This window comes from Gadus morhua, chromosome 3, assembly GCF_902167405.1.
Source record: "Gadus morhua chromosome 3, gadMor3.0, whole genome shotgun sequence".
Classification (NCBI taxonomy): Eukaryota; Metazoa; Chordata; class Actinopteri; order Gadiformes; family Gadidae; genus Gadus; species Gadus morhua.
This window is the reverse complement of record NC_044050.1, coordinates 21211996-21225710: the sequence shown is the minus strand read 5'-3', so window position 1 is coordinate 21225710 and position 13715 is coordinate 21211996. Positions and strand designations below refer to the sequence as shown.

Below are 13715 nucleotides of genomic sequence, written 5' to 3'. Positions count from 1 at the left end.
ACTACAAGTGCAACAGGATTGTGAAAAACTGCCTTTATTAAAATGATTTACTGCCAATGTTTATGCACAGTATAAAATGAAAGTCACATCGATGGAATACTCCTCAAAACGTTTCAAGTACAATCAAAATGTCCTAAAATCAGTAAACAGATCCTTCAGAAGATGCATAAATTTCCATAAAAACAATTATTTTTTTGTGTGAAAAAAACCCCAGATTTACATATATCCTTTTCCGCTAGTGCTGCATGTAAGGCTAGGTCAAATCGATCAATTTCTCAAGTCCCTTATGACGACAGATTAGCACATAAGGAAAAACCATACAAAGACAAAGTGAGCACCAAACCAGCTAAACCGCAGTTGAGGAAATAAAAGAGGCCACTGAGCATAGGTCACATGACGCAGTGAGATCCCGCTGTCTAGAAGAGCAGAGACAATAGTATTGCACATTCAGACATCCCTCCAATCTTTCATAACGTGAAGACGGACATCCCAGTAGTACAAACCAATCACATATCAGTGATTGTGTCTTTTGGCCTATTTCTTATCCCTTACGTTGTAAAATAACAGAACCGTAGGCTATGTATTCATGAAGTATAAACAGCAGGACTTTTACAGAAAATATAAATGATTGCCGATATTGACATTTAGCCCTCCTTTAGCTGTATTCAGCAGAAGCATTGGTGGCATGACCTTTGGAATAAAGCCACCGACGGGAGTCAACGCAGGCCAGCAGTTCTGTTGTGTATCTGTTAAACTGTACCTTTATACATGTGATCATGAACACGAAAAAAAAAAACGGCATAAAATTGTATTCGATAAAATGATTGTGGTGCCCGCTCAGTGATGCAACAGTACACAGATGTAGGCCAGAGGATGGCATGACAGAGTGAAAACCAAAGGCTCTTCTCGGCCATCAGTTTGTTTCGTGATGCGTGTCACCATGGGGACGTCTATGTGCAGACCCTCCTCTTGTCCTCAAACAGCTTACGGACTGTATACACCTGTCAAGGCAGTCATGATAAAATAATCACGCAATGTATCAGCATGAAAGGTCGCACGGTTAAAATAGGTTAAAAAAAAAAACAATGCTGAAGATCAAATGTTCAAAGTCAACTTTATTGTCAATTACAAAATATGTTACCGACAAATAGATTAAAAAGAAATACATAAATAAATTCTTAATGGTGCATCATAATGCTAATCGAACTTCTGTCTTTGGAGTCGGTGAACTGGGGTTAGCGCTGAGACCCCGGCGTGCTCGGCCGTTGGCTCTGGACATTACCTGTGTGAAGGCCACGCAGAGCATCACCAGCAGGCTGGCGGCGGACCAGAAGGAGACCCTCCACAGGTTGTTCTCCAGGAGGTTCCTGTCCCGGGCCTCAAAGGCCCGCAGCGCCGTCTGCATCTGCCGGCTGCGCTCCAGGCGGCGGTGCACCGAGTCCATGGACTCCTGGGGGGGGGGGGGGGGGGATAGTCTGGCTGTTAGAGTGCTCCACCTAGAATCTATATCCAGATTCTAGGTTATAGGAAACGTGTAGTCCAGTTTTATCTGGTGGGCCTCCATTGCTCTTCACAGGGTTAGTAAACCCCAAATCACTTTTTTCAGTTGAAAATGTTTTTTTTTTTAAATATTTTTCACTAAAATGATTAGCATTGTAAAACGGGGTACATTTCCTGTAATATACAATAGGTCTGCTACAATAATCTGGCAAAGAAAACGTTAGCTTTTTTTTTTAATGTTTTCTATTGCCTGCGGGAGAGTGTTTTCTACTCAAAAGGTGGAAATTATCCAGCTAAAACCGCGGTTTACTTACCCACTAATGAAATGCACCCTAACAGGTGTCATCGTAGGACAAACGTGTCAATACTTACACAAATGACGGGTCTGATAAAATGCTTTAATCTATGTACCAGGGCACGGGTAGAAGACTCATCTTCACTAGTTTACTAGACACTATCGGTGCGCAGTACACAAGAGCAGGTGACCCATGATTAGTGACGCCTATTTCAATAGGGTCACTAATAGTCCCATTGGATGAAACCTGCTACTAAACAAAAGTGAGTGTGAGAGGGAAGATATGTGGGAAGTGAGCTATTTGAGGGCAACGGCCTAGCATGCATAGAATAGCCTAACAATATAAATGAGGTCAGGTTGTGCCCAGGGGTAATATTGTAGCCGGCCTACTGATTCTTACCCGGATGTCTTCCAGTTTGTACTCCAGTAAGCTGCCGTCTGGTTCCACTAGCCCCCCCAACTCCTCGTCCATCGCAGTATCTCCTCCTTGACCCTCGATTATAACCTCAAAGAACACAATTTTCTCCGAGAAGCGACTAAAACTGTTGTCAAAGCAGATTTGGTAGTCTCCAGCCTCCGTTGGCTCCACCCTAGAACAACAAGGAGTCAAATTTAATCAGATCCACGTCTCTGGACGAAAGTCTTTGGATTTGTGATTTTTGAACAATAAGTGAAGTTAGTCAGAGGTACAACGGACATGTGGACTCCGTCAGAACGTCGGAACTCAGAGATAAGCTGGAAGCCTTGGGGGGAGAGAATGGTGAAGTCTACATCCATACCTGCTCCAGAGATCACCTGGGTGACACAGGAACAGAAAAATGCAACATGCTGATTCGCGATAATGACACATGTAAACAAACAACTCGTATGTAATTATGTAAGAGATAAGGGTGCAACATGATATAAACCACGCCCTCGTTTATCTCCATAGCGGAAGTTCACAGAGAACAGAGTCGTCTATACCTTCCCACTAAATAAACAGTATGGTAATAATGATGCATGTACTGAGCTGCCCGAGTTAAAGTTTAACAGGAAGACTAACATGAATGTTAATTACAGAGACTATAAAAACCATGTTACAAAAAAGCATCACTCGTTGCTCTGGTTTTTAAGACATCGCATCACTAGTGTGATGTCTTAAAAACCCAAGTAATCTCGTTAACACTCACCCTACGATTATTTCGATTTCAGAGGGGAAAGCCTTTATTTTTCAGCAGCTGAAGTCAGCAGAATAAACAGATGTATTAAAGTGGATTGATGGATGGATGGGATACGAACTGTCTTGTAGCTGCAAGGCAAAAGAACGGTCGACCACGTATTGCACTGAAATAGCGATACATGTTCATCATGGCATGAGACCCACGTCCAGCCCCAAAGCAGCGTCCAGCCCCGGACCCGCGTCCAGCCCCAGACCCGCGTGCAGCACCAAGGCACATCACCACACGTACCTGAAACTCGACCTCCATCGTCCCATTATTCTTAGCGGTCTGGAAAAAACACTCAGTGGTTCCGGCTTGCAAGAGGAAGGTGAATTCGATGTCTTGGGTCTGTCCGAAAGAACACACCATTCCAAACCAGGAATGTAACAAAATAGAAAGGAAAATACAGCATTTTCCACCCCCCCTTTTTCCAAAACATAGATCCATGGCGTAAATGAGAATAAATAACGTTAACTAGTCTACAACCAACGACCAACCGATTCCATCTCTCGTCTCTTCCGCATCAGAACTTTCGGCGACTGTGATAGGTTCGTTCCCTCATTCTCATAAACCAATCGGAAGCCGAAGAGTATCCAATCTTCTTCACGACGCTTCCAATAACAACCTGTCCTCTGCGCTGTGGCTTCAGATCAGATGATGTGTCCACGGCACACGCTCTATCTTGTAATGGGGAATCCCGTTCTGGTTTACAGTGCAATTAACTCAATGTGTGTGTGTGTGTGTGTGTGTGTGTGTGTGTGTGTGTGTGTGTGTGTGTGTGTGTGTGTGTGTGTGTGTGTGTGTGTGTGTGTGCGTGCGTGTCCTGAATCTGACGGATGAGCCTGGGCATAACCAGCAGGTTGCTAAAACCTTTAAAGCCAGCTAATAAAAAATGCTTCCTTTATATTCTCTGCTCTCATGTCATCACCTCTAGTGGTGCAGGGACCAGTCCATCAATCGAACAAGCCTTCCTGACTAGCTTGTTCGCCTGCTGCTTGTCCTCTGTGATGAGGCCGCTCCCCCAGCCAACAGTCAGCAGCATAGCATAAAACCCTTAGACAAACAGAGACCGCTCATTCAATCAGGTGGTGGATTAGCCTGGCTATTGCCAGACCAAGCTCAATTGTAGATTTTTTGTTGGTCTGGGGAGGCTGCTGATATTTTCTTCAGCAAAAGAGGCCTGATCAACAGGCGTATTTCAAATGACTGTACGCAATTGGCTCATTGCTGTCGCTTCCCTGTCGTCATTGTGTTAAACCAGACAATAGCGCGCCACGGGGAAAAGCCAGCTTGGTAATTGGCTCCCGTATAAAGCGAATCGGAAGCAGGAAGAAATGTATTGCTCATCTCCAGACCCTGCTGCATGGCGAATACAAATCGCCGGCAGAACGGGCTGGGGGTACCCAGTCTAGCAGTGGATAGGATCTTGGACAAAATTAGCTTATTTTCTCTGCAGTCTTTGCAAACAGTCTCTGCAAAGATACAGTGTTGTGGTCTGTTATCTCCTCCCTGTGTTATCATGTGCCGCTTCTGGCTGGGCCAGTCCTAAAATAAGGATCAATGATGGCCCCTTCTTCCTAACATCAACAAGTTATTTGGTCTTGATTAGTGATCAGATGGTGGGATGGAGTTGTTTCAGCAGAAGTGAGGGGATAAGGAATACTATCCAGAACCAAGTGTAGTGTTTCTATCCAGTGTAGGACCTAGTCCAAGGATTGGAGAGATACATAAGGCAGCACTTTATGAGCAAGCCGATTCCTTGGCACAGGTCTGTGCTCTACCTCTACACATTTTCTAGTTTAGAAAATGTGCAAATAGTTATAACATAACAAAATCAACTAGCGGGAACGAAAAATAGAGAGCTAGACAGGAAGTGTCAGCAAATGGATGAAAGCGATGTAAGGGAGGGCCTTATTTAGACCCACGTACGGTGAGAAACAGTGTTGAAGTTTGTTGCATTTCCTCCTTGCATGAGCTTGCATTCGTGAGTGAGATATGTGTAAACAGGAACCTGACAACCGCTCGCAGGACACATCGGACGGCAACATCTTACGAGGTTATTCATAAGTGAAGCCACAAGAAGGCCAGGGGAGGCACCAGATCTCTTTTTGTTTTCATCGTCATTTAAAATACGAAGACCAAGGAAGTGCTGATTGATCAAATGGAGGTGCAGAGGGAAATTTGAGGAATATTCAAATAAAAGGTAATGCCTCTACTGACTTAAATTCCAGACCACTTCAAGATTGTGTTTGAGTTGTATGAAACCTCTTTGAATGAGTTGCAAAACAATTTCCATGTCAGCACTGAATGTGTTGGGAAATTGTAATGTTCCAAGAAGTTATGATGCTGTATCAAGCTGGTGAAAGAAGTTTCAAACCACCGACTTGCCAGCTGCAGCCATCCCATTTGTTGCAACATTTTAACCACAAATCAAATGTTGCGCTGGACAGACATGTAGTTGACTTCGTGGCCGGAGGGGCACTACTCATCATTCTGACGTCCTCATTTCTATTACAGTAAAACACTGCCGCTTCATCACTGTACCACAGCTCATGCTTTGTATTGCCTGTGCTCCTCAGAGGCACAGTGGAAGAGAAGGTGTACAGAGAGACAGAGGGCACTGCGGATCAGGAGGCATGTCATTGGGTGGCCCAGACACCCTTCCCCAGCTCTTTGTGGTGGACAGCCAGGCTCCATATGCTCACCTGCCCACTACCAGGCGCAGGAGGAAACCCAGCACCATCCAAACACTTCTGCTCCTTCTCGGGGTCCTCGCTTTGTCAGGAGTTTTGGTTGAGGGAGTCTTCATCTACTATCTGTACAGAAAAACCCAGGTTGGTATTGGTGTGTGTGTGTGTGTGTGTGTGTGTGTGTGTGTGTGTGTGTGTGTGTGTGTGTGTGTGTGTGTGTGTGTGTGTGTGTGTGTGTGTGTGTGTGTGTGTGTGTGTGTGTGCGTGTGTGGGGGAACTCTGGAGGTTGCGGGAGTTGCATGGGTTTAAAATGTGACGCAACTTGGAAACTGCTGACATTGAATTGAATTCCTCTTCTACAGAATTCCCCAAACCTGCTCTATGCGTCATACTATTTTACATTTACCTTATATAGCTTTTAAACATGTTTTACGGTTTTATATTAATTAATTTATCTATATTTATCTTTCTTTATTTTTTCTGACCTTTCCTTTCCTTTACTATATGGCAAGGGCAAGTGTATTGCTAGTGTAAGAAGAGTTACCGGTAATATTGTGATGTTGATGCCTGTACATTAATTGGCATTTAATGTATACACTTATTGTATGTTGCACGTCCCACAATGCTAGTACTTAGCAATGTGAAGCATCTTATCCTAACTATCTTTGTTTAATGGCGAATGGGTTAACCTAAAAATTGTTAGTGCTTGGCACTTGGTTCTATGAACATCCTTATTGTAATCTTTATTCTGACAGGTTGGTACCACCATGAGTCAAATTGGAGACAAAGGTACAGTCTAAGTCTATGGATGCTTTAACTAGTGTCTGTAGGATGACCTAGTAATTCATAAATCAGATATTTATTGATTATTGATTGATTATAAGATCTTGTTAACTTGTGATAACACAGATAACCTACCAATGGCCATGAGGGCGCATCCAAAGACTCAACAAAAGCCCTCTGCCCACCTCCTCGGTCAGAAGGAATACACACACACACACACACACACACACACGCACACGCACACGCACACATGCACACACACACACACACACACACACACACACACACACACACACACACACACATGCACATACAGAAGCACGCACACACACACATACAGAAGCACGCAAACACACACAAACCAACATACAACACACACACACACACACACACACTCACACAAATACACACACAACCACACACTCACACACTTACAGCACACACAAACGTTTGATGCACACTCACACACTCACACAAATTGTCTCTCTTTTTGTCTTAACATCAGGCTCCACCAGTCTTAAGGAAGGCATCATACATTGGAGTAATATTAATTCCACTGCCACCTTCACCTCCCAGATGGACTACAAAGATGGACACTTAATGGTCCCGAGGAGAGGATTCTATTACTTGTACACCAAAGTGTACCTGGATCTGTCAGAGGGATGCACATCCTTCCAGGTCATGAAGTTAATGAAGAACACAGTTGGATACCATAATCCAATAGAATTGTTGCGTTCTAATAGGTGAGCCTACCTCTTTCTAGAATGACTTCAATGCTGCTTTCTTGTCTGAGACACTTCCTGCTTGTTTGTTAGTTATCGAATCCTTTCCTGCAAAGTTGTAAACTACAAGGTAAAATGGTTTTCAGCTCTATGTATGTATAATATAATACAGAATGTAATATAGAGCGTTGTGATTCTTAAGTTACGTTTATCTGTGCATCAACAATTGTTCCGTAACAATAGGCCTTTCACTCACTGGTCAGAAGAACTTCATTTTCTACCCCAGAGACATGTAATATTAGATGATATTGGACAAAATGTCACAAAAAAAACCCCTGTTAAACTGTTTATAACATATTCCATGCAATGGTGACTCCATTTTTTTAATCTTTAGTTTATTATGGTATACAAATCACAATTACAGAAAAATACTTAAACATATTGAGGCCTCGCTCATATGAATGCTAAAAATACAAAATATGTATTTTCCTTCTAATAAATAGTTGACAGAGGTCAATGCTTTTTTATACACCATTTAATAGCTCGTTCCAACATGTTTTTAGTGTCGATTCAAGGAACAGAAAAATCCCCAAAAAATAAGAAGCTTAATCCCTTCCTTTCCAGTAAGAGTATTTACTTTCCAGTGCGTGTGTTTGTGTCTGTGATGCATTAATGTACGTGTGCATGTGTTTGTGGCTGCCTGCCAACTCTGATTTGGCAGGATGTGGGTCATGCAGGTATCCTGCTACATCATCTTCTGCTTCTTTCCCACCGATGGCAGGTTCAGCTGCCCTATTGATGGGAGATCCACCGATAAGGAAATCTTTCTGAGCGGTATCTTCAATCTGGTGCCTAAGGATGAGGTTTATGTAACTCTTGAGAATAAGGCCATGAAACTGTCCAAGAATGAGAATTATATGGGAGCCTTTATGTTATACGAATAATCTCTGACCTTTTGAACCATACATGAAAAAGATGCCCTGATTGTTCAGAGATGAGTAAGGGGAAATATGCTGATATAGAGGCAGGTACAGTCATCCAGTACCTTAAATTTCACCCAATACTGGCTGACAGGTCTATGATTACTGTGATAATTATTATTATGATGATGATTATTATTATTATTATTATTATTATTATTATTATTATTATTATTATTATTATTATTATTATTGTTATTATACTGGATATTTTGTGCTTGATAATATAGTCAAATGCTGCCTTTAAGTGTTCATATTGTTAAACATTTGCTGCTATGCAGGTTTAGGATCATGTTGTAGGATATGTTTTGTTGTATCTAAATTACTTGACGAAAGTATTCTAAATAAATAAAAAATAAATAATGTGACACAACCTTGAACTTGTATGTGCTATTATAAATACACTTTTTATTTATCACACACAAGGGAGAAGCATAAGGCAGTTAAATACACACTCATGCACGCGCACACCCGTAGTTGTTAATGTGCAACCCCCCTCAATTCACTTCCTCTACGGTAACTGAATATAGGAACGGAGCAGATTAGGATACACACCCTCAACCAGCTTTCAACAGGCATGTGTAGTCGGATGAACACAAATAACCCTAACAGTGTATTGCACTCACACACACACACACACACACACACACACACACACACACACACACACACACACACACACACACACACACACACACAGAATAAATACAAACTTTTCACACATTTTATTTTTGTAGCCCTTAATCACAGTTACAGTCAGTTAAACTAACAGTATGCCTAATGATGTAAGCAAATAGGCTATTCTTATAAACACAGCATAATCAGCTTTGTAAGCATCATTATTTTCTAGGATATTGAAATACTTCTTCGATCAGCATCAAAGGGCTATCTACCATATCGGTGTAACCAAGGGCGTAACTTTGGTTTGAGAAGTAGGGGGGACACAATAATCTGGGTGGTCTGGGAGTACTCCCCCAGATTTTTTCTTTTTAGATTTGAGTACCATTTCCTGCATTTCTACATACATTTAGGAACTACGGTAACCAATACAAAATCCGGTAAATAATTAAGTTGGTCATGCTAAATTCTGCCAGAATAAATATTCATTATCAAAATTAATCAAACTTTTAATATAAAGAACACACTGCCACCTGGGCATTGAAACAAATACATTTCCTGTGTTCATGTTCCAAATAAACACATAAGAGAGATGTATTTCCAAAATTTTGAATACGTTTTTCCAGGAGTCATGGCTTTAATAACAAAAAGCTTCCTTTTTTGTTTGGGGAAGATAAAAGTGTAAATGTCTGCTCCTGCCACAATGACGAAGAGAAGAAGAAAAATAGAGAGAGAGGGAGAGTGAGAGAGACAGACAAACAGAGAGAGACATTGGGGGAGAGACAGAGGCACACACACACACTCACACTCACACTCGCACTCACACTCACACACACACACACACACACACACACACACACACACACACACACACACACACACACACACACACACACACACACACACACACACACACAAACGGGGGGACACAAACGGGATTTTGAAAAGAGGAGGGGAGATGTTCCCCCCTGTCCCCAGTGGAAATTACCCCACGGGTGTAACGACACAGATAGGTCGGATAGTCTGGTAGCTAAACCACAATGATGATCGTAGCAAACAGGATGTGGTTCAAGCAGGAAACATTCACACCATTTATTTTCAGATTTCCAACCATTTCATTTACAGTTGGCCACATCACACGTCAACTGCATATTTGTACAGAACAAAGGTAGGCCAATTTCCATTCCAAATATGGAATACCGTACGTTGATACCTCAACGTATACCAGTTTGTCCATAGGACGTAACTTCTCTCAGAACAAAAGCAACACATTGCTTTAGATTGTCCCCTAAATAAATCAATATTAAATATTGTATCATAAACTTAGATGGATCATTAATGCACACACCCTCAGTCTAAGCTCAACAATGAATTAGTACAAATTAAAAACAGAAATATTAGGTCACAACCCAACAAACAATTGCAGTGCACTACACATCAACACTAATGTAGTGTTATCTAGATCCAAAAACATTTCTTATACGAAATAGCTTGATAAACACACGCAATGCCCGCATGCATATAGGAATACATACATTTTATAAATTACATCAATAAATAGCAAACTAATGAACAAACTATTGAACCAACATCAAGTGCAATAGGCCTACGATAGGCCTACTCTGTAGCATTATCTTTTTTTTTTCTTTTTATAAAACTTGGATTGATGGCCACTGTCCCGATACTTACAGCTTATTAGGGCCTTTCTTTCAGTGTTCTGGTTCAAATCGTCAGGAGGCTGTGACCTCTTGCACCGTTATTATACCACCAAAAAGTAAATCCTCAACTGGCCTTGACCGTCCTCCTTGAGTGGAGCACCCAGTCCACTGGTGGGTCAAGTGTCACTCAGTCCAATGGCGGTTCACTCAGTCCACTGGTGGGTCACCCTAACCCACTAGGTAGATCCCCTGTTCGGAAGCGTTCACGTCGATCGTCCATTTGTACAGCTGCTGCTGGGCAGTCATCTGAGTGAGCAACCGCATCTCTTTATCCATCCTGGTCACCTGCCAGCACTTCTGGTAGACGGGGGTCTTTTCCTTCCACTCAGGCAGCTCGAAGTTGCACGTTAGGCGGTCACCGATGCTCACGGTGAACCGACCGGCGTCGCAGTCGAGCGTTGAGCAGGTGAGCTTGAGCTGGATGTAGATGAAGTAGTGGCCGTCCCGCGTCGTCCTGATAGAGTGGTAGTCTTGGTTGAAGTCGAAGAGGCTTCCCACGGAGGTCCCCGCTCCGTGGCTTACAGCCGTCCACCGCATGGTGCCGTTCTTCAGGTCGGCTGTAATGCGGAAAGATCGGAAGATCGTGGTTAGTCATATTCAATTGTTACGTTAATTAATCAGTTAGTTGGAAGCCTTTATTGATCAACGAATTTAAACATGGGTAATTATAATTAAATAATCAAATGACAAAATTAATGACGTTAATGTATGCATACAATATTATTGTATGCATTCATATGGCATATGTGTATGAATAGTACATAAAAGGTAAATAAAAGATTATGTATTGGAAATAATTAACTTTCATCAAGAAAGACATAAAGCATCCAGTCCCGTGCGATAAGAAATATAGAGAGATGGAGCAAATGTGGAGACTTACGTGAGTCTGGTTTCAGGTAGGCAACGTCCTGTATCTGTTGTCAGGATAGAATAATAACAACACAGAATTAGAAAACGAGTTCATAATGTAAACAACATACGAGGGGAGAAGGGGGTCGAGTGTAATCGTGCATGTGGAATAAGAGAACCGACCTTGTCCCCGACATAAGACTGAGGGCTGGACGCTGTCTCAGCCTTCGTCCCAAAGAAGTGTCCCACCGTCAGCACCCCGACTGCCGCGAACAGCAACACAATGGAAACAACCAGAAACGCGTCCAGGCACCTCACACGTGAACTTCCACTCTTTTTGAGACTTTCGACATCCATGATCATTTTTTAGTTTTCTTTTTTCTTCTTTTACGTGCACGGCAAAATAGTCCAGTGAGCGTAGACCTCTACTCAGCCAGAAGAAACCCAAAGCCTGTGAGGATATCTTCAGCTGCACTTCAGATGATAGAATTGTTGTCTCCTCCGGACTGTAAGCTTCTGTTCTCGGTTAGCCAGGTGCAGCATGCTTACTTTTATGCGAGGACGGAGGAAAAAGGAGGAAGTCACGGGTTTCCCTCTCGTCGCCTCCGCTCCGCGCTCATGTGATGAGAGACGAGAGAAGGCTTTCCGTTACTCTCTCCCTGTAGTGGCGCAACCGTGAGGATGTAGAGCAGTGCGGTGGAAAACGAAAGCAGATATGTTGAGGATGGAATATGCATATATTAGTGCTGTCAAACGATTAAAATATCGCGAATAATTGCATTAATGTCATAGTTAACTCGCGATTAATCGCAATTATTTGTCTAAATATCCCTTGATTTCGTGTTGCTAGCCTTTTAGTGAGATCAGAGAGCGTTGAGAAGGACAGTAATAAAATATATTTGGTAAGATGGATATAAGAGAGACCCGCAGTGAATTCAACCCGGTCCACTTGACATCGGGTAGGTGCATGACAGTGGTAGGCCCTACCGTAAAACTTCAATAGCCCAGGGTTTTATTTGTTTCAATCAATGAACTTTCGAACAAAACTGATTGCTCAGCAAAGATGGGAAATAGCCTACTATAAATTTTATTATTTAAACCAGTATGAATATTCTGTACGTAGGCCTATACACATTACCAGGCTATCAATAACGCCTACACACACACACACACACACACACACACACACACACACACACACACACACACACACACACACACACACACACACACACACACACACACACACACACACACACACACACACACACACACACAAAAGGTGGCGGAGTGGTAATCGGGAGAATTCCCGGTGGGCCGTTAACGTTTCGGGGCTGTCGGGCTGATGACTGCGGAATAACACTATTGCAGGCTGCCTGAGCTGTGCGCCCGCAACCTCTCACTCACTTAACAGCCGCAAACTCACCAACTGTCAACGTCGTAACCAAGTCGATTTTGTCTAGAGGGGAGTAACTGAGCGGCCCCTCCCGAAGTGGTACAGCCCAGGTAGGCCTGGACCTGCGATTGGTCAGAAAGACGTAACACCTAATGACAACATTGAACTCTCGTGCAGGCTTGAACAGACTGAGGAGTTTTTCGGCCGCTCCGTATCCTTGCTTGCCCCAACAATTTTGTGCGGCGTGCTTGTTTTTTTGTTTCCGGTGTAGCTAGATCCGTATGGTGTTATAGTTTTCTAACGTGACCAGTTGTTGCTAGACGCAGCAGGTGCAAAAACTAAAACGTTTGCCAAGCCAAAAGAGCGTTAATCGCGCGATAAAAAGATGAACGCCGTTAAAATTGGTTTGCGTTAACGCCGTTAATAACGCATTAAACTCACAGCACTAATATATATATGTATATAGATAGACTTAGTCCTTTATATATGCTATAGGCCTACACACCAAATAACAAAATAAATATTAGGGAGGGCTAGTTGGGAGTTTTTCTTTTTGCATGCACCTTGATGTAAACTTTGTTTAAACTTTGTTTGCACCAAAACATTTATTTGTTGGTATTTTAAGGGGCTTTATACATCAATCAACTTCAAAGTTGTACAGCATCACATGATCGAATGAATAATCCCATTTGTATGCAACGGGCTACCCTGCGTTGGAGGGTATTGGTGAAAGAAGACCGGAAAGTGTACTATTTACAAATAAACCGAGAACAGTTAGCCTCTCTGGCTGGATTTTCTGTGGTCATGTGACGTGTTGGTCAAAGGGAACTGTTTTAGGGAAGTTAAAAGTTTCTCTCAGAGAACTAAATGACTACGCAATAGGTTGATCTCTGTCTCTCTCTCTTTATCACTCACTCTTTGTCTCTCAATCTCTCCCCCTGTCTCTCCCTCACACTCTCTCTGCT

The 13715-nt window shown here is 42.6% G+C and overlaps 3 protein-coding genes across 4 annotated transcripts; 1 reads left to right on the top strand and 2 right to left on the bottom strand.

Moving 5' to 3' along the window:
* Positions 1–18: 18 nt before the first annotated feature.
* Positions 19–3551, bottom strand: tmed1b (transmembrane p24 trafficking protein 1b). The gene is made up of 5 exons (XM_030350802.1): positions 3244–3551; positions 2493–2590; positions 2196–2385; positions 1283–1450; positions 19–1001 (listed from the first exon to the last, which is right to left on the bottom strand). Exons 1-5 carry the CDS (start codon positions 3439–3441, stop codon positions 951–953), a joined length of 705 nt encoding a protein of 234 aa, XP_030206662.1. The 5' UTR covers positions 3442–3551; the 3' UTR covers positions 19–950.
* Positions 3552–4949: 1398 nt separating this feature from the next.
* On the top strand, positions 4950–8549 carry tnfsf14 (TNF superfamily member 14). Of its 2 annotated transcripts, none has more exons than XM_030350800.1 (6): positions 4950–5197; positions 5574–5828; positions 6440–6473; positions 6594–6659; positions 6973–7210; positions 7911–8549. In XM_030350800.1, the coding sequence occupies exons 2-6, from the start codon at positions 5631–5633 to the stop codon at positions 8131–8133; spliced, it is 759 nt and encodes a 252-aa protein (XP_030206660.1). In that variant the 5' UTR covers positions 4950–5197; positions 5574–5630; the 3' UTR covers positions 8134–8549. The 2 variants fall into 2 exon arrangements, with proteins under 2 accessions (XP_030206660.1, XP_030206661.1); XM_030350801.1 differs by having other exon boundaries at positions 4952–5197; positions 7971–8549.
* A 1300-nt stretch (positions 8550–9849) lies between these two features.
* Positions 9850–11976, bottom strand: LOC115539919 (uncharacterized). The gene is made up of 3 exons (XM_030350806.1): positions 11538–11976; positions 11386–11419; positions 9850–11062 (listed from the first exon to the last, which is right to left on the bottom strand). The coding sequence occupies exons 1-3, from the start codon at positions 11715–11717 to the stop codon at positions 10674–10676; spliced, it is 603 nt and encodes a 200-aa protein (XP_030206666.1). The 5' UTR covers positions 11718–11976; the 3' UTR covers positions 9850–10673.
* Between the last annotated feature and the right edge of the window lie 1739 nt (positions 11977–13715).